This window comes from Sus scrofa, chromosome 10 (assembly GCF_054392235.1).
Source record: "Sus scrofa isolate SSC_HxYL_T2T_F1_AM1 chromosome 10, Sscrofa_HxYL_maternal_Yorkshire_Landrace_v2.0, whole genome shotgun sequence".
Classification (NCBI taxonomy): domain Eukaryota; kingdom Metazoa; phylum Chordata; class Mammalia; order Artiodactyla; family Suidae; genus Sus; species Sus scrofa.
The window spans coordinates 76,627,673-76,648,626 of record NC_139392.1 but is presented as its reverse complement, the minus strand read 5'-3'; the positions used below and the strand labels follow the sequence as shown (position 1 = coordinate 76,648,626).

At 37.0% G+C, this 20,954-nt stretch overlaps 1 protein-coding gene and 1 long non-coding RNA gene across 5 annotated transcripts in view; one reads left to right on the top strand and one right to left on the bottom strand.

Annotated features, from left to right (window-relative positions):
- The window catches only part of GPR158 (G protein-coupled receptor 158), a 340,973-nt gene that overhangs the window by 228,608 nt on the left and 91,411 nt on the right, over positions 1 to 20,954 (top strand). For all 4 annotated transcript variants that reach the window (XM_021064907.2, XM_084980331.1, XM_084980333.1 and 1 more), the window contains one exon: positions 15,363 to 15,431. In XM_021064907.2, the coding sequence (XP_020920566.2) occupies positions 15,363 to 15,431 (69 nt within the window). The remainder of the gene's footprint in view (positions 1 to 15,362; positions 15,432 to 20,954) is intronic.
- LOC110255695 (uncharacterized) overlaps positions 9,712 to 20,954 on the bottom strand; it is a 44,344-nt gene continuing 33,101 nt past the window's right edge. Inside the window, exons 3-6 of the long non-coding RNA XR_002336364.2 lie at positions 17,965 to 18,056; positions 16,320 to 16,519; positions 11,465 to 11,587; positions 9,712 to 10,115 (exon numbers count right to left, since the gene is read on the bottom strand). This is a non-coding gene — a long non-coding RNA (uncharacterized LOC110255695). The remainder of the gene's footprint in view (positions 10,116 to 11,464; positions 11,588 to 16,319; positions 16,520 to 17,964; positions 18,057 to 20,954) is intronic.

Below are 20,954 nucleotides of genomic sequence, written 5' to 3'. Positions count from 1 at the left end.
ACAGTTCTTGAACCGATTTAGCATCAATGGGTCAATTCTGTTTTAATGACTATTTTATTCTCTTGAGAGCATACTTTGTCTCTGGATTTTCATGTATTTCAGAACATTTTATATTTTATCTGGCATATGTGCCATTCATGTTAATGTCTGGACATGTGAATATGGTCATTTTAATGACAGAAACCAAAAGCATTTTATATAATTATTTCATAATTTGTGCTCTCAAATCAAGTTCTAGCCTGTTGTTAATTGAAATATATTTGACATATAACATGTAAAAATTTTCATGGTGTACATCTTAATTTGATCAGTTTGTATATTGTATTATGATTGCCATTGTAGTGATAATTAGCACCTCTGTCACATTACATTAATTATCTTTTTTAGTGATTAAAATAATTAAGTTCTAGTCTCTTAGGAAGTTTGATGATTGTAATACAATGTTATCTGTATTCTAGCTTATTTTTTGTTATATTGGGTTACTATATAAATATGCCGAAACCAGTTGTAAACAACTAGGTAATATGAGCAGATTCTCATGTGAATTAATCTGAATGTTCACCAGCAAATGGATACTTTTTTTCCCAAAAGACAAATAAGCAACTTTTTTGTATTTGTAGTGATATTTTAAATTGGTCAATAAGATAGGAATCAGCAAAATCATCTGTCAGTTTTAATAATAGCAAATGGGGGTTTTGCTGCTTTATTTATTTTTACAATGCCCTTTTGGAAAAAGGCATTTTCTGAGGCCTGAAGAAGAGAGTGATTTACCAGCTGAAGGGCCACACAGAATGTTATTTCAAATTTAAACATAATTGAAATGTATTAGCAAAAACTCATTCATACCAGAATTCAATTCATGAACTTATTGAATGGCAAATTGTTTATATTTAAGAACAATCAGAATTTATCGATAGATTTCTAGACGCTATTTTCAAAATAATTTTTTGTGTGCATTGAGAAATGAGCAGTGTATGTGTTTTATATAGTTATGGTACATTTTCTTGTAAATAGCATATCAAAGGATTGATTTAATATGAATTTTTGATTTTAGAATAAATTAAAATGAATACTAATAACATTGACACAAAGACATACAGCCACTAAGTCATAAAGCCAGTATGCTAAAAACTCAGTCTTAAAGATTGCAGAGCTTACATATTTAATTATCCCCCTGTGTGTGATGTTCCTAGTCTTACTTGGAGTGTGGGTAGAGAACTCTGAACATCTTCCTGTCAGTTTCTTGCTCCCTTTCTTTTAGGGCTGTCTTCCATCTTTGCATAGTGATCAGATAGAAGTAAACGAATGGGAAGCATAGAAATGTCATTGGCTTACCTGTAGATTGACAGAATAGACAGATTGAAGGTACAGATGGTAGAAATACCAGAAAATTGTGTACTATTGGTTTTTCTGCTAGGTGACCCTTTGTGTAGTAGGTCTTGCAAACTGGTGGCACCAATATCATGATATTTAAGGGGTATTAAAAGATCTATTGATTTTTTTTTTATCTGCAGCCACCTCAGTGCACGTTTCAAATCTTTTGTTATTTATTTATTATGAAGGCACAATTTACATAGAGTGAAATGCATTAATCTTAATTATATAGTGCATTGGGTTTGACAAATATAAACACTCATGTAATCTACACCTTTATCAAGATAATAGAAGTTTCCATTAGCCCCAGAGAGTTCTTTCTTGCTCTTTCCCAGGGGATTCCCCACTCCTCTCTCCACCTTTAAACCAGAAATGACTACAATTCAGATTTCTAACACTTCAGACTAGTTTTCCTGTCCTAGAACTCCAGAGAAATGGAATCTCGCAATGTGTTCTCTTTTCTTTCTAGCTTTAATATAGTTTTTAAGACTCATCTTGGCCATGTTGATCAACACTTTTCTATTTCTGAGTGGTATTTCATTGTGAGCATATTGTTATAATTTGTTTATTTTCCTGTTGGATGGATATTCGGGTTGTTCCTCTTTTTGATTATTATATCTAAAGTTGCTGTGAACATTCTTATAAGTCTTTTTATGATCTAATGTTTTTCTTTTACCTATGAGTAGAATTGCTTGGTCACAGGGCAGATGTATTTTTAACTTTTATAAGATGCTGCCAAACCACCTTCCAAAGTGGTTGTACAGTTTTTAAATTCCCATTTTATATTTCCATTAGCAATGTATGGAAATTCCCCATGCTCTGAATCCACTGCATGTTTGGTATTGTCAATTTCTTTAATCGTAGTGGTTTTAGAAGGTATCTTTTTTTTTAAATTTAACTTTTATTTTATGTTGGAATATAGTTGATTTACAGTGTTAGAAGTTATCTTTTTATAACTTTAATGTTTTCAGTCTTTTTGTAAGAGTAGAATTTTAAATTGCTTTGTGTTGTAAAAGCAACATGAATATATTTTAAAGAGTTTGGGAAATACTGGGAATTTTAAGTAATAATGTAAAAATTACCTATAAGTCTACTATTTAGTTTTTAAAATATCTCTATAAAATTATTTTCATATATGTAAATTATAGTCTTATACTTTTCTTTCATTAAATATGCCCCAACCTTGAATTTTATCACATATTATTATACTATAGAGTATAATATAATTCATTTTACCATTTGTGTATTTTTGTGCATATGGATTGTCCCTAATTTTCTCCCAGTACAAATGATGCTGTTTATGAAACACGTTCATAACTAAATCTTGTGTGACTCAGATTACTTCCTTGGGGCAACTTTGTGTAAGATCACAGTTTTGTCTCAGTTCTATTCTTTACAGTTCTTATTTCATTTTCTTACCGCATGGTATTTAATAGACAATTCCGGGATGGTGTAAAATCCCGAAGTTGCTATCAGGCATACTTATTGTGTGCCTGCTTAAAAAGCATCCCTGCCTCACCATCAAGATGTGGCAATTCGTTTATGGTATTCTTTCTGTTAGGGAGTGATGCTTGCAAATGTTTCTTTCAGCATTAATTTCAGTTGTGGTAAGTATGCTATTCATGTAGGCACTCTATGGCATGAGCACAGACATGGCAGCTCACCTGGTTTGGGTAGTTCTCTGAAACTCCTCTGTCTATCCCCTAGTGTATTTCAGAGGAGGCATTTTAAAAACGCTTGAGCGTGTGAAAAGTCAGTGAAAAGAAGACCTGAGAACTGAATTGAAGTGAGCTAGGTGAGGGTTAGGGAAGGAGGTGGAAACAGGTCAGGGTGAGGGAGCAGGATGAGCTCTGACAGCCCTGAGGAGGAGAGCGGCCAGGTTGGCAGAGGCATAGTGAGCATGGGGGCTGGGGGGCTGGAGAGGCAGAAGAGGAAGCCAGGCCATGAGGTCTGGGACTCTCACCATGTTCAGGTTTTTGGTGGTTATAGCTTGCAAGAACAGGATAACTGTGATTGATATTAAATGCCCCTCCCTGCCCCCATGCTTTCTTACCTTAAATTTCTCTCCGAGAGGTATTGGCATTGTGAATTTTTTCTTTATGTGGTAAAATTTTTGTTTACTCCTTTTTTCTCTGGACTTTACTTTTTCCATTTTTTCCCTTTATGTTTTCATTATCTTGCTTCCCCCCCCCAGTATAAAAACTTATTACTACATGCCAGATCTTAGAGATGATTTTTGAATACCCCTCCTCTTAAAGCTTTTGGCTAAGTCTCTAGTAGAGAGACTCTAACTTGGTTATATTTCATCCTTTTTTACCTACTCTTTCACTCATCCTTCCTATTCTTTCTTTTTTCCTTCCTTTTTTGGTGTTTAGGATTTTTAGTTGATTATTACTTAAATAAAAAAATGATTTCTAAAAAGTCTTGGAGCACTTTATCTGCCTGTACATGTGTACATTTTAAAAATAGCTGTGTAGTATGTATTATCAATGAACCATAGTTTATGTATTCTCTGTTTTTGATGGGTATCCCAATTGTTTCAACTTTTTCACTAGATATTAAAGCAGAAGTGCTTTGGTAAACTTTCTTGTGCATATATTTTTGTGCAAACATGCAAGTAATCCTTAAGGATAAAGGAGGTGTGGAGTTGCAGGTATAATCAAGTATAGACCCTTAAAATTATGATAGACCCTTCAGAACTGCTTAATCAAAGGCTCTATCAATTTGTATTTCTATCAGCTTGAAAGTGCCCATTTTCTGCCATTCTAACCAGTAATTGATATTATCAGTCTTTTAAACTTTTTCAATCTAATGGAAAATATATCATTTTTAATTTGCAATTCCTGGTTACTTGTGAGAATGAGTACTTTTTCTCATTTGTGTTTCTGCTTTGAATTTCCTGTTCACAGCAGGGCTGTGATTTTGTATTTCACATGTGTCTTTCTATTTCAGTGGGAGGTTAGTAAAGGTTCCTTCAGGAGCTGCTATCCAGATGCTATTTTAAATGGCAGCTTTGAAAGTTGGATTGTGAAAGTGAGAGGGGCAAGGCTGAGCGAGACCATTGTGTAATGTCACTTCTGTCAACTTCCTTGGGCAAGTATTTTAGCCTCTCTAAACCTTAACCTCCTCACTTATAAAGTGGGGATAATAATAGTATGTACTGTTTGTCAAGGGAGTTAAATGTTTTTGTGAGAGTTAATTAACATAAAGTGCTTTGGATAATGGCTGGCATAAAAACTTGACTGTCATCATTATTGTCACTGTCATTGTTGCTACTTACTATCAGCTTTATTATCAACACTTAGTTGATGTCAGAGGTGTCTGATGGGGAGAAATGCCACTGAATGAAGAAATTAACAATGCTAGGTACACTTCCAGGTCCCCATTTTACCCAGTACAGTGGTTCTGGACTTACTTCCCTTTCCTCTGAGTTGGCTATTTCGTTCCCAGAATTTATGCATGTATATATCTTTCATGGTCTTTAAAATGTGACCATAAAAGAAACAAAGAGAAAACTATAGTAAGTGGAGTATATTCGTGGGGGTGGAAGGGAGCTTGAAGTCCCACCTACTCAGCATGGCATGAAACCTGTCACATAATGAAAGCTGGAGTTCAGAGGCACCTTCCTTATTATACAAACTTCTGCTTCAAAGAAAGAAAGAATAAAGGGAAGCAAACCTACTCACTTAGCATGCCCTCAACAAAGGCTCAGGGGTTTTTCTGAGGCACAGACATGTGGTAGTTATGGTGAGATAGACTTATTTTTGATGAAATTTAAATGCACGACTGGGAAGAAAGACATTTTCGAAATATGAATGGCTTCTTAAAATCTTCAACAGAAGGTACGGTTGATGGGGTGGGTTCCCTTTTATTCTTAAAAGGACCCTCTGCCTTCCAGTTTCTCATTGAATGTAGACACCTTGGTTTTCCATATAGGAGCAATCTCAGAAGAAACAGTCATGGGCAGTGATGTTTGCTGGCACCAGCAGGTTCACTGTGTTGGCAGCCTTACTCTCTTAACTTTCGGAGTGCAAGATCTTTGCCTTTAGCTTTTAAGTGTTGGCTATTTTGTCTTCTAATCATACCTGGAGGAGCAACCATTAAACTGTTATTAATCACTACCACCCTAATTGGCATGTGTCGTATCCCTTTTATTTATAAAGGGTAGGTAAGATTAAGACGTGGAAGCCAGTAGAAACTGGGGATTAGGAGGAGTAGGGACTTCTCTTGAAATATATGCCTTCCTTGAAGAGCATAGGCCTGGCTGAGGTGATAGAAAGGGTGACATGAAGGTATTGGTTGTCTGAAGTGAAGGAGATGAAGGCAAGAGAGTGCAGTGAATTCAGGGGAAGACACCTGTTTGAAAGCTGACAGGATAGTGCCCCCCCTCTATGCTTGAGCCCCCTCTGCCTCCACCAGCTGATTCGCCCCACCCATTTTACCCCGCGACCCAAGAATTGCAGTATGGTAAACCAAATGGAAACAGACAGTTTCTTCTCCTTCCCTCCTTTCTTCCTCCGACCTCCTCTTATTAAGATTTTTGATTGTTCAACCTGTTGTCTAAGTTGTGGAGGAGCCCATGGATTAAAAGTGAAGAACATCTGGTGTTCCCATTTTGGCTCTGTGGGTTAAGAACCCAACTAGTATCCATGAGAATGCAGATCCCATCCCTGGCCTTGCTCAGTGGGCTAAGGATCCGGCATTGCCACAACCTATGGCATAGGTCACAGATAGGGCTCAGATTGACGTGGCTGTGGCTATGGTGTAGATGGGCAGCTGGAGCTCCAATTTGACCCCTAGCCTGGGAACTTGCATATTCTGAGGGTGTTGGCCTAAAAAAGACAAAAAAAAAAAAAGTGAATTCCTCTCCACTTTAATGGGGATCTGCATTTATGCTGCTTTTCAGTTTAACCATTTGTTTGACTAATTATTCATTTACTTAGTAAGACATTTGGTTAACAAAATTTGGAGGGGGTTCTGGAAAATTCCCAAAAGTAAAGCCATAAATATTTCATAAAACCCACTTTTATTTCTAGCCTCTAGAAGTATGTTTTTAGATAGTTTTACTACTAAATAGGTAATTGATTACTTACTGGTAATTACCTAATGGTAATTGATTACCATTAACCTGGATGGGAAACATGAAGAGAAAAGCAGACTGGAAAATGGGAAAAATTGTGTCATTCAGGTAGAACTGTTTTATAGCCAAGTGAAAATATGGGTCTAGAGCTCCAGAAAAAGGTTTAGACTGAAGATACTGATTTGGAATCATTACTTTAAAAAGCTTCAAGTATCAGTTACTTTCATAAAACTGCTTTTTTAAGATTTTTGGCTATGCCCAAGGCAAGTGGAAGTTCCCAGACCAAGGATTGAACCTGAGCTACAGCTGTGACAATGCCAAATTCTTAATCTCTAGGCCACCAGGGAACTCCCTAGAAAACTGCTTTAATAATAGTTCAGCTTTTGATGAGGTTAAACATAATTGCTTTTTAAAAATCTGTTACATTGTTAAATTTTTTCTAATGGGGGGTTTGCTTTTTTTTAGGGCTGCGCTCAGGACATATGGAGGTTCCCAGGCTAGGGGTCTAATCAGAGCTACAGTTGCCAGCCTACGCCACAGCCACAGCAACACCAGATCCAAGCCACATCTGCGACCTACACCACAGCTCACAGCAACACCAAATGCTTAACCCACTGAGTGAGGGCAAGAATCGAACCTGCAACCTCATGGTTCCTAGTCGGATTCGTTTCCACTGTGCTACAATGGGAACTCCTAATTTTTGATTTTATAACATTGTTTTAACTTTTCAGTAATTCTCTACTTTCAAATTTCTGCTTGTACTTAATTATTTCTTTTGTATCTTTTTGAGTCAATCTAATCCTAATGTATTTGTATAATACATTTTAAGGCAAAGAATAACTAAATAGGATCCAACACAGAGAAGAAAGGAGGCTAATTAAAACAACCCCCAGTGTGACCTTTTGAATTCTGTATCGAAGGGTTAGCATTTATTTGTGATTGAAACTCATGAATTTATTATTGAAAATCTTTCCTGAACCATGTTCATAAAATATAAAACTCTAAAATATCAAGATAATTAATTGCAAACATGTAATGATTTGCTAATAAACATTAAAACTAACTGAAACAGCAGAATTTAGTAAAACAAGGGGTTAGAATTGACGATCAAAATGTAAAGAGAGGAGTTCCCGTCGTGGCGCAGTGGTTGGCGAATCCGACTGGGAACCATGAGGTTGCGGGTTCGGTCCCTGCCCTTGCTCAGTGGGTTAACGATCCGGCGTTGCCGTGAGCTGTGGTGTGGGTTGCAGACGCGGCTCGGATCCCGTGTTGCTGTGTCTCTGGCGTAGGCCGGTGGCTACAGCTCCGATTCGACCCCTAGCCTGGGAACCTCCATATGCCCCGGGAGCGGCCCAAGAAATAGCAACAACAACAACAAAAGACAAAAAAAAAAAAAAAAAAAAAAAAAAAAATGTAAAGAGAGGCATTCCCGTCATGGCACAGTGGTTAATGAATCTGACTAGGAACCACGAGGTTGCAGGTTCAATCCCTGGCCTTGCTCAGTGGGTTAAGGATCCAGCTTTGCCTTGAGCTGTGGTGTAAATTGCAGACACAGCTTGGATCCTGCGTTGCTGTGGCTCTGGCATATGCTGGTTGCTACAGCTCCAATTCGACCCCTAGCCTGGGAACCTCCATATGCCAAGAGAATGGCCCTAGAAAAGGCAAAAAGACCAAAAAAAAAAAAAGGTAAATAGAGTGTTAGTTAATATATGACTCCCTTTTTTTTTTTCATTTTGTCTTTTGCTAAATACATTTAAAAATGATGCACTCCAGGGGGAGGGGGAGGGAGTGGAGTGGTTGGGGAGCTTGAGGTTAATAGATGCAAACTATTGCCTTTAGAATGGATTAGCAATAAGATCCTACTGTGTAGCACTTGGAACTCTGTCTAGCCGCTTATGATGGAGCATGATAATGTGTGAAAATAGAATGTGTACATGTATGTGTAACTGGGTCACCATGCTGTACAGTAGAAAAAAATTTGGGGAAATAACTATTAAAAAATAATAATAATAAAAATAAAATGACTAAATAAAAAAAGATGCACTCCATGTAGCTGAATTTCATAATATCCATTTAACAGTTGTTCTTAATGTTCCTAAATTTGAGGAAAATCAAATTCCAATTCACTCCATCTAATCTAGAACTGTTTTAGACATTGAATTTTGAATTCCTATCTCCATGATCTTTGCATCTAAGTAGCAGTTGTTTTCCTACAACCTTTCATAATATACCTTTGTTTTTGCCTGACAGATATAATACTGCTATTTTAAATTTCTGAACTGCTTACTCTACTTGCAAATTGGGGGCTTCTCTTATACCTCATTAGATCATCTGTTGGTTAGTCACTGAAATGCTCATCATAATTTCTTTATGTGAAATTTTGTAAATGCCTTGTCAGAACTGAAACCTTTTGTGTTAGTGTGGGGTATAAAATAAGGGACATAAACCAGTCCTAGAATGTTTAGACTCTCTCCAAATATCAGAGAGTCTGAAATGTCTCTTCATTTTACACTTTGTCTAGTCATTCCATGCACTTCTACACATGCTGTAGAAGACAGACAATGTGTTAAAGACAAGCTTAACCGTTCAGAGCATTTTTGTAACAGTTGTCACATTTTTTTTTCCTGTTTAAGAAGCCTGAGGAGAGCTCATGTTGTCTCGCATACATCTGATGGGCTCTATTGCAGTAGTACTGCAGTGTGAGCAGTAGTATTTTAGAATAGTTAACTTGCAGAACACAATTTTCAACATAACAAATTTTTAAAAAAATTCCAAGATTAGAAAGTTCACATGATAAAGAAAGATTGCTTAGATCTGTCTACTTAGCAATCAGGTAACACTGAGGAATCATTTGTCAAGTCCTTTAAATTTCTATGTATATAAAATATGCTTATGTTTTTAAAAAATGATTGATGTCAGACTAGATGATATTTGAGTTTACCTCAGTGTAACAAAGATTGATATTTGAAAAAGTAACCGAAGTATTTTGTCTCATTAATGTCAAATTTTAAAGTACTTGATATATTATTATCATTCCATCCCATATTCATGGGGGTGGTTGTTCTTTCGGTGATCAACTTTTTACTTGAAAATATGTCAATTTATTCTCACCAGCTTTTAATCAGTAATAGAAGACTAAGCAAGTGACAGCTTTTGTTTCAATGATTTCATGCCACTTTAAGTAATCCTTCTCAAGGCAGGATTTTTTTTTTTTTTTTTTTGACTCTTAGGGAATCCATCTCCATTATGTAGTGAAATATGAGTTACTCTATTTATTAGTAATGAGGAAAAGGGAACTGGAAGTTGAAAAAGATTAGAGAAGTAGCAGCTGTTTTGCAAAGAAGCTATGGGGAAAATGAGGACAAATTGGGACATGATCATCCACATTTTGGGAATGCATTCCAGTGGCATCTTAGGGGAGCCTGAGTTGGGGGATGACAAAGTCTAATAGGAGGTGCTTTGGCTTGAAGTTGCTTTAGACCTAAGCAGCAGGGATGAGCATGGCTGAGTAAAGGTGGTCCAAGTGTTCCTTCCCGTGCATCTAAGTTATTTTGCATCTCTGCAGCAGCAGTGAGAATCAGCAACTTTGAGTCATAAAATGAGGCACTGAACTCTTGAAAGATGAGACACTGGGGAAACACCTCTAAGTAATCCACAGTATCTGAAACAAAGCACAGGAAACAAGTGTATATCTCATGTAAATCCTGCAAAAGCAACCTGGAGACGTCTCTGCCTGGCAATAAATGGTGAACTGTAATTAGTAATGAATGACTGGTTATTTCTTCTTTCACATACATAAAATATCATTGACCTTTCTCTTTATTTAGTGTGCAGTAGTGTTTTAAATAATATGAAACTCTATACCTTACTCTGAATTTAGAAGGTCTAACAGCACCACTGCACATTACCATATAATACAAAAACGGGCTTTCTGGTGACGTCTTAGAAGTCAAAAAGCATTCCTAATCAGGGCAGAGTGACAATTTGTTTTAATATTTTCCATAAAATTATTGGGAATTTTAAATCAACTAGCAACTTTTAAAAATAATATCTGAACCCCGTTCCTTAGTTGTAGTTTATTCTTAAATACACTAGTAATACTACATATTTTTGTTGCCATAGTATTGCATTCAGTCCTGTTCCTTTGGGTAAGAAGGTGACTGAGGGTCAGATTGAATGTGCAGAGGAAATTGTCCTCACTTGAGAATCAGCAGCTGTGGATGACAGGACCTTGTTTTGTTGACAACTCAGGGGGTTGAGTGAGCTTCAATATGTTGACCCCACCTCATCTGTCTGTCTGTGAAAGATTGATGATGCACTAACTAATGTTTCCTGAGAGCCTGCTCTGTGACAGGCAGCATCATTGCTAGTCTTTACAACAGTTCTTCAAGGTGGGCGTCATTATACCCATTTGATAAATGAAGAAAGTGAAGCTCAGAAGGTCAGGCAACTTGCCAGTGCTCACCCTCCAGTAAGCAGCCAATGCTGAGATTCCAAACCATCTGGAGACAAAGCCCATGTGTTATATTCCATGGATTTATCATTCTCTGAATCACTGTATTTCACTTTGGGAATCTCTATGTCAACCATATTCTTCCACCTTTATTTATTTTGTTTTTTGGGTTTTTTTGGCCATGCCCATGGCAAATGCAAGTTCCCAGGCTAGGGATCAAACGTGCACCACAGCAGCAACCCAAGTCACAGCAGTGACAATGCCAAATCTGTAACCTGCTGCACCACAAGAGAACTCCTCTTCTGCTTTTCTGCTTTTTTATACCTTTTTTTATTGCTGAGAATTCTCTGAAAAACTACTATTGATTTTAACCAGCCACATTTTGATCTATTATTCCTTGATAGATTTTTTTTCCTAAATATGATTGTTTTTTCCGTGTTTCTTCACATATTTTAAGACAAACCGATTGACTGCATGTGGTCTGTCAAACTGGATGAGTCTGTTCTCATCCATTTTTATAACTGTAAGTAAAATTACTGAAAACAGTATCCTCATACCTCTTATTGTCAGAGTTCTTTTCAGGATCACCTTTCATGTCTTGCTTCCAATTCATTGTTGAGTAATTATTTCATCAAGTGGTTGTCTGGTTTCATTTTTAATCTCTCTTTCCATGGTTTACTCTGCAGACATAGAAGAATTAAAAGAAAAAGTGGAGCTCGTGAGAACGTCCTTCTGTCAGGATGGCTAATTCTTTTTTAAAATGATATAGAGTCTTGGTTTATCATCCAAACCTATGCTGGTTCATTCTTTTCAAAATCTAATTCTCTTGCTTTCTTCCATACTGAGGTCTAGCTGTATAAAAATGTCTTCATGCTCAGAGGTTCCTTTTGTAATAGAAAGAAATTGTAATTGCTGCAAGGCTGAAAAAATCAGCTATGATCAAAAATAGCTTCACTGCTTTAGCAAGATATACATTAATTTCCCCAGAGGTTAAAATGTTTAAAAAATATAAATCAAGTAATTAGTCCCTATAGGATCAAGGAAATAAAGACAGACTATTTTAATTATTTTTTAAAACATTCAGACTTCAGCATTCTTATCATCTTACTCCAGTGACTTAGCTTCCTTTGGTACTCACATCCTAGGCAAATCTTGTGACAGCCACTACTCTGCTAAATCTCGTGCCTCTATACTTGGCTTCCCAAGATTATGGAATTCAGAAATTGGTTTAGACATAGTTTTATGAAAATGGTGTAGTAAGATTAGCCCTTCCCTTTTGTCTACAGGTTTGATATCTGACCGTTGTAAATCTTCGTAAGTCAGTTCTGAAAGTTTAAGAAATGGGAAACATGGGATGGAGTGGAGTTAGGTGGGACCTCCTCTCCTCTGTATATTGTTGATCATCTTTTAAGAAAGTATTTCAGGAGTTTTCTAGTTAGCAGCTCCAGTTAAAAAGATTTCCATACTGCCATTTCTATCTCAGGCAAAACTTTTTTCTTGGCCTCTGTTATTTTGCTCATTATCTTTTCCATCCATTTTTGTTTTTCAACCCCTTCTCTCTCCTTCCTCATCCTATCCCTTAGACTCCAAGGGAGAGATTCCTATTCTTCACGTTGAACTTAGAGTCAGTGTATTACATACAGCACTTGTAAGTGTTAGCACCAAGTACAAAATAAAATGCTTTGTTCCAGTTAGAAGAACTTCTAGTACCAATAAGGCCATGAGGAAATGTTTCAGGGACATGGGATTTCTTCTTTGTCCCTGAAGTCCCATCTATTAGGTAACCTGCTCCTTCTGTGAGGCCGTGAATCCAACTCAGCCCGAGACTATTTTGAAAGAAAAAGGACGTGTTTTGAACAGACCTTACCTTTGGTTATGGAACCGCTTCTCAGAGTTCCAGTTTATAATTTGAAATCATTAATTCCTCTGCCCAACCAGGAGGAAGGCAATGAAGTATTTGAGATTGCTCAACACATCCAGATGAAAAGGAGACAGGTTATTTGGTCTGAGAATATGTGAAAGCATGCATGGCTGCAACTGTTATTATGTAGTATTGACGGCTGAAACACAGTAAGAACCTAATAGCTCTAAAAAAAGAATTACTCTGTTTCCTACCGTCAGGCTTCTGGCTCCTCTGGGGTCATTTTGGATTCCCAATCTTTAAAAAAATATTCATGCTACTTACATATACTTCTGTAGTTTTCAAATTCGTGATTCTATTGCTGTTTTCTACCTTGAGAAATGCATACCCACTTATTACATATCAGACAAGATGCTAACCATTTTTGTAGACTTCATGTTTTATTAAAGCTGTCAGATTTAATAAGGCAGAGTTTAGGGTACCCATTTTACAGGTGAGGCCATTGAAGTTCAAGGTCACCTAACTAAAGTGGTTGTTTCATAATTCAGAATGAGATGACATTAACTGCAAACTTTTGTCTTTTCCATTAAGCTTTGCAGCTTCTTTTCATATTCCCCCTTTTCAAACCGAATTGCACAGATTTTTTACAAGAAGTTTTGCATTGTATTTTGGACTCTTACTCTAAATTAGTGACATTTCTGAAAAAGTTTAAAAAATAAACTATCATGTATTCATAATCAGTTATGAATGTAGTTTGCTCTCTCGGAAATTCTACCAGCTAAAACCCATTTAAGGTCTTGCTGATAGAAGTTTTCTTTTCACTAAGAGCATCTGCTAGCTAAAATAATGACCAAGAGTGGGAAGCTACTCAAATAATCAAGCCTGTTCACTGACTAAACTTGTTTCTTCATTCCCAAATTCTTAGATTAATGAAAACCCTGGGTTCTTTTGAGGGATTACATAAAGTATTCATCTGTGTCTAGCAATGTCCTACCAGTGTTTTGAAAAGGAACTAGAATTTTCTTTCTCTGGCTGTCCGGTTCATTGCACTTAAAAGAAAAAAAAAATGTGGGAGTTCCCATTGTGGCTTAGTGGGTTAAGAACCCAACTAGCTTCCATGAGGATGTAGGTTCAGTCTCTGGCCTCGCTCAGTGGGTTAAGGATCCGGTGTTGCTGTGAGCTGTGGTGTATGTTGCAGATGAGGCTCGGATCCCATGTTGCTTTGGCTGTGGCTTTAGGCCAGCAGCTGCAGCTCTGATTTGACTCCTAGCGTGGGAACGTCCATATGCTGCAGGTGTGGCCCTGAAAAAAAAGTAATAGACTTGTGGTTTAGCATTTCAGCTTGTTTTTATTGTTGCAAAGTTAACTGAGCTTCTTGAAATTATTTTCCTGTTAAGATAACATACTTATACCAGGTGTAATTTGTGTCTACATTTTATGTTGTAATGAGTGAAAACACAGGTTCTCTAGGATGACCTGTTCTGTGTTTGTATTCTTAGTGTAATTACTCTATATTGGTATTTGAACTTATCAAAGTAAAATTCATTATTAAAAAATAAGATTTATTATTTATTTGGTCTTTTATTTCTTGTCATAACTCTAAGAATTTTGCTTTGGGAAGATAACGCTATTTTGAGTCTAACAAAATATCTTAAGGTTATCAAGTATATTTGTGCTTAGCAAGCTTTAAATAATCAGAAAATTTATTTGAAAATCAACTTACTCATTTGAATTTTGAGTTAAGAATAATTTGAGTATTTCAAAAGATGTTTTTAAATGTGATTTATATTATTTGTGTAGTGAAATTTTGTTACTGAGTTTGGGGGGATATATTTTTGACATGGTGGAGATGTACCATTGAGATGGCAAGATCTTGTACATATGTTTATTTTATCCACTGAAACCATTGCTTGGGTATTTGTGAAATGGCTTAGGGATAGTATTCAGAAATACGCTTGTGGCTAATATTTCAGAAACATAAGCAAGATCTTCTGTGTCTGTCAATTTCTATTAGGAAGGACTTCTTTTTTTTTTTTTTTTTTTTTTTTTTTTGTCTTCTTATCATTTCTTGGGCCCTTCCTGCGGCATATGGAGGTTCCCTGGCTAGGGGTCTAATCGGAGCTGTGGCTGCCAACCTACACCAGAGCCAGAGCAACGCAGGATCCGAGCCGCATCTACGACCTACACCACAGCTCACGGCAATGCCGGATCGTTAACCCACTGAGCAAGGGCAGACCCACAACCTCATGGTTCCTAGTCGGATTCGTTAACCACTGCGCCACAACGGGAACTCCAGAAGGACTTGTAAATAGTGTTCTCAGACTATTCAGTGATCCAAATTTTAGACAACAAAATTCCGTGAAGTCATTGACAGTATCATTAAATCTATCCCCACCTTTATAATCAGTCTTAGCGCATGTTTCAATTAAATTCACCTGTCTGAAATCCCAGTCAGTTCTAGTTATCCATGTACCCCCCCACCCCAAAGAATGCTGTTCTGCTTCAGGCATTGTCTCAATAATATAAAATTCTTCCATGCCTAGACATGTCCATTAACAATGACATTTTCATTTTTTTTGTTTGTTTGATTTTAGAGCATCAGGGCTTCAGGCCTTATCCTGTTGGAAACAATCCTTTTTGGGTCTTTGCTTCTGTACTTTCCGGTAAGTAGCATAATTTTATAATTCCATTTTGAAAACAGCCATTTTATTTTACTATGTATGTATATATGTTTAATATACTATATTACTTGTTTACATATCTATACCTGTATGCAAGTTTGTATGCCTCTATCTATATTATATATAGTTATATGATAGATGTATAAACAAGGGCTTTATAGGTATGTAAATCCTGGCTCTTTCCTCTTGATTGACCTTAGACAAGTTGACTGGCATTTCTAAACTAACCTTTGTTTCCTCTTGTAAAATGGAGCTCCTTGTACTTTTCCTCCCGATTTTGTAAGAAATCACAAATGCTTCCGTTAAATGGTGAGTGTGCTCACACATGAAAGGCGTGCTTGGTATATACATATACATCTTGGTTTCCTTCCTCTTCCCCTCTCCTTAGATCAGAACCATGAGACCACGTAGTTAATGCTGACAAATTCTAAATGGTTCCATAGAAAAGGAAACAAGGTAGTGTGGGACAATGCCATAATCATAGACTTTTCCGATCACACCAGTAACATGTCTGTAACCAGAAAATAAATATGAACTCTGCTAGTTCCATTGAAGTACTTATATTCAGCAGTTCTTGTGTGTTAAGTGCTGTGCCAATCTGGGAATACTCTGTGAGACAAACTTGCTTTCTCTTCTCAAGAAGCTTACAGTTTAGGAGAGGAGATGAGTAAGTATAGGCAATTATAATGTAATGTGACAAAAGCTAGGAAGAGTTGTAAGGGCAGGATGCTATGAAGGAACCTAGGAGAGACCCCTAACAAGTCTAGAGAATAAAATATCACTTGACTGAGATCTGAAGAATGAGTAGATGTGAGAGAAGGAAAAGGCCAACTTTCCAGGGTGCCACATTCTTTTTGGTTTTCCCCTTACCTCACGAGCTGCTCCATCAAAGGCTCTTTGCTGATTCTTAATCTTCTTTCCAACTTTTTAATACTTGAGTCTCAGGATCCAGTCCTTGTAGCTTTTCTTAATCTACGTTTTCTTCTCCCTTGGTGATCTCACATAGCCTCAAAAGCTTTAACTCCATTGGTTTTTTTTGTTTTGTTTTGTTCTGCTTTTTAGGGCCGCACCTGTGGCATATGGAAGTTCCCAGGCTAGCAACTCTCTCCTTCTGGTTACTCAAGACAGACACCTGGGAGTCATCCTTGACCCCTCCCTTTACTCACATCCACTGGAAAACCGTTCAGAGCATAGCGAGGATCTGACCCCTCCCGGCCAGTTCACAGCTACCACCCTAGCCTAAACCACTGTCACTTCCTGGCCTCCCTTCTTCCATGCGTACCCCCTACCATCTGTCTGTTTTCAAAATATCTATCAGTTTGAATGCCAGAGTTAGACCATGGCAGTTCTCAAAGCTCTGAAAAAGTTTCCCATTTACCTACAGTAAAAGCCAAAATCCTTAGGCCCAACATGATTTGGATTCTATCCCCCTGCAATATCTCATTTTCTAATCATCTTTCTTGACTCACTGTTCATAAGTGTTCTTACTTGATTCTATCTAGGTTTTCCAATTCTTTTTTGTTGTTGTTGTTGTTGCTTTTTAGGGCCTCACCTGCAGCATATGGAACTTCCCAGGCTAGGGGTCAAATTAGAGCTACACCTGCTGGCCTACACCATAGATAGCCATAGCAGTGTGGATCCAAGCCATGTCTGTGACCTATACCACAGCTCACGGCAACACTGAATTCTTAACGCACTGAGCGAAGCCAGAGATGGAACCCACATTCTCATGGATACTAGTCAGATTTGTTTCTGCTGTGCCACAACAGGAACTCCCCAGGTTTTCTGTTTCTTGAATCACATTTTATATTTCTCCTAAAGATAGAAATTATTTGGTATGATCATGTTTTATTTATCCGTAAAATTATCCATATTACTTAAATTTCTAATTTACTAGCATAGGATTATACACAGTAATTAATAATAGAAGCAGTATAATAATACAAAGACTGTTTATCATGCTTGGTACTGTTCCTGTATAAATGGCATGTTGTACATTGTAGCATTTAATTTTCCCTGTTCAACTACCAGACAGATACCTAGTCAAAGTCACAATTATGAAGTGAAAGACCTGAAATGACCTCAGTAATCTGAATATCTTAATCATCTGAGTATCTGTCGTTACTGATGCCATCATCTTTTTCCTGAACTCCTGCTATTTTAAAACATATTTTCTACCCAGTAGCCAGAAAGGTATTTTAAAACATCATATCTAACCTCTCATCACTTCTGTAGCTTCTCAGCATTGTTACAATAAAATCAAACACTTGCCAGGGATTACATAATATTACACTATATTATGTATATTATGTATTACACTATATTATGTATAGTGTGGTCCTTGCCAGACCCCCAGCCTCATCCAAAACAGCTTTTCTCCTCACGTTCTACCTACCTACCTACCCTGACCTTCTTTCCCTTTTTAAGTGAAGCACAATCCCTCTCATGGTAGGCGTGATAACAGCTCCCCGCAGACATCCACATTTCTAATCCCCGGAACCTGTGAATATGTTACCTTACACGGAAAAAGGAACTTGGCAGATGTGATTCAATTAAGGATGCCACGATTAGGAGATTATTCTGGATTGTCAGAATGGCCCAAGTTTCCTAAGTGAAAAAGAGAAGCAGAAGAAAGAGAGTCAAAGAGATGGCATCATGGACTGGCTGTTGCTGGCTTTGATGAAGAAGGAGCCGCTTATGCCAAAGAATGCAGGCAGCCCTAGAAGCTGGAAAAGGCGAGGGAACAGACTCTCCCCTTGAGTTTCTAGATGGAACCTTGATTTTAGTTCCATAAGCTCCAACTTGGACTTCTTACTTCCAAAACTGTAAGATAATAAATCTGCATTCTTTTAAGCCACAGAATTTGTGCTGTATTACAGCATCAACAGGAAACTAATATGCTTCTTATCATAGGACCTTTTCACATGCTTTTCCTTCAGTTTTGAAGAATCCTCCTCTCTTCTTTTCCCCCACTCCCATCTCATCAATTCTTTTGCCTAATTAACAACTACTCATCCTTTAGGTTTCCACTAAAATATCACTTTTTCAGAAAGGCTTTCCTTGACCCCAATATGAGTCAAAATCCTTATAATGACTTCTCGTGGAATCCTGGTATCTTTCTAAAAACACCTCTCTCAGTTTATAAGTATACATCCCAAAGTGCAATTATTTGCTTAATGTCACTCTCCTGCACAGACTCTAGTTCTATAAGCAGTGGCCTGTTTCCATTTTGCTCATATTGTATCTGCAGCACTTAGCTCAGGGCCATAGCTAAGTGCTACAGCATCACCATAGTTGAAGCACAGTAAATAGGCAGTAAATGAATGAATGAGGTTGTACTTGGATGATTTGGAACTATACCCTACTTTAATGGCTTTCATACTATTGAAATAGCCTCCAAATAATCTGCTTAATTGTGGAAGACCAGGATGATTGTCCTTATTTATACGGCTTTATTTAGTGCCTATAGCTAGGCATTAAAACACTTTTTAACATTATTCCTAGATGTTAGCAAATTTTGCTTTATTTTTTATTTATAAGATTCATACTTATTCCAATCAAGTGGTCATAATAAGGATCATGGGCCTAAAAATCTATAGAAGAATTTTAAAGCCCCTTAAACAGAAGCAGAAAAGAAAGACATTTGAAAGAATAATTCATGTTAGGCTGATAAAAGTTCAAAGCAGTTATTAGAAACCCTTTCATTGACTGGGGTCCAATTTTGGAAGATAGCTGATGGACCTACACCTGTGAAGATATCAAGTACAGAGAAAAGGAGAGAGAAATGGAAATTTAAGAGGAATAAAAGACAACACTTCTGCTTGACAATTCTATTATTATGCCTGGGAGGATAAAAACAGAAGACAGCAAATTCTGTCCAACAGGAACATCAGGATATACCATCATGTTGACTTCATGCTTAACTACCTGTCTATTTCATCTTTCGTAACATAAATTCTTTCTGCAATTGCTTGAAATATTAATGCATAGCTCCCAAGTTCATGCCGTGTACCTTGGTTTTACATAAGTTAGTGTTCATGCTCTGATGCCAGAAAGGGCCAAATGACTTAAGGAAGATTTGGATGTAGCTTGAGGTGGAGGGGAAGAAAGGACATTAAAATATGTTATTGATTGAGTCTGGAAAGTAAAATAACTTTATTTTAGGTGAGAGAATGGAAGATAGTGTCTCAGAAATTGATAACAAAATCTTTGGCCACATAGCGTGTGTTTGGGTACAAGGGTGTACATGCATAGAACATTCTTGACAAGAAGAAAAACTTGGTCATTAGACCAGAGTTCATTGGCTTTCTTGGGTTTTGCAGAAATGAAGTTTATGACTTTTGGCTAGAGTTTTTGCTATAAAGAGGACCTCTGGTAATACGTGATAAAAATGATGAAATAAGCATAATATAGCCAAAGGATCTAATTATTTGATGGTGTAAATTTAACCTATACATATCTGTTAAATATCTTACTACTTTCTCTGTTCCTTGTATGACCTGTACCAGAATTGCTCATAAAAATTTTACTGGGGGTCGCAGTTTTTTTTTAAAGTATTCTTGAATAAAGTAGAGTTTTTCGGGCTGGTAACTCCATGGAAGGACACTTTGAGGATATTCACTGTTCTACTGAGTTGTTATGCAATGAGCCTCTTCTTTTATGCTGCATATTGTTGTACAGATTTGCAAGAATTAAGGTTATTTTTGCTTTTTCTAAGCAATCTTAGACTACAGACGATTTCATAACAATGCTTATATTGGAAAGACCAAATTAGAGATTATCATCATTGTGCAGATAAGGACAAACCAAAATCTGACTAAATTTAGCATTGTTATAATTGGGTAGCAGAGAGCCGAAGCATTTAAAACATTTTTTTACAGATTCTCAAAAGAAACGCATGAGTTGAAGTCCATACATTTGTGAACAAATGATTAGTCTTCATTATCACCTAAAAAACTTTTATGTAATTTATAAAAGAAAGGAAAAAAGAGCTCTAAAATATCAACTAAAGTATATTTTCTTGCTAAATCACATAAAAATGACATTTTGTGGATTAGTAAAACATTTTAAGAAATATGAGGTCTAGAAATGTATTTTCAGCTTGACTAAACCACCAGTTTCAGCTAACAAAGTGAATTTCTCCCTTTAATCTTGGTTATCTGTTTGATTGATGGATGTGCTTTTCTATAAAGGGCAGCAATACATGTATAAATATGGTACTTATTTTCAGGGTGTTTTCCTCCCCACCCTACTACCCTGTAAAAAAGGAGCTGCAAAAGATTAGAACTGGAAGGGACATCAGACACACCTTAGTTTTGATTCAGTCTCTGTTTTGCAAAGAAGAGAGCCTGAGGGAAGTTGCAACTCCTCCAACTTTCCTCTGCTAGGTGATGAGAAAGCTAGGAATAGAACCTAGTCTCTGGTCTCCTGGTCCAGCATTCTCTTCCATCTCTGATGGTCCCTCTGATAGTGTGTGGATGTGAGATTCAGACGGAATTAAACAGG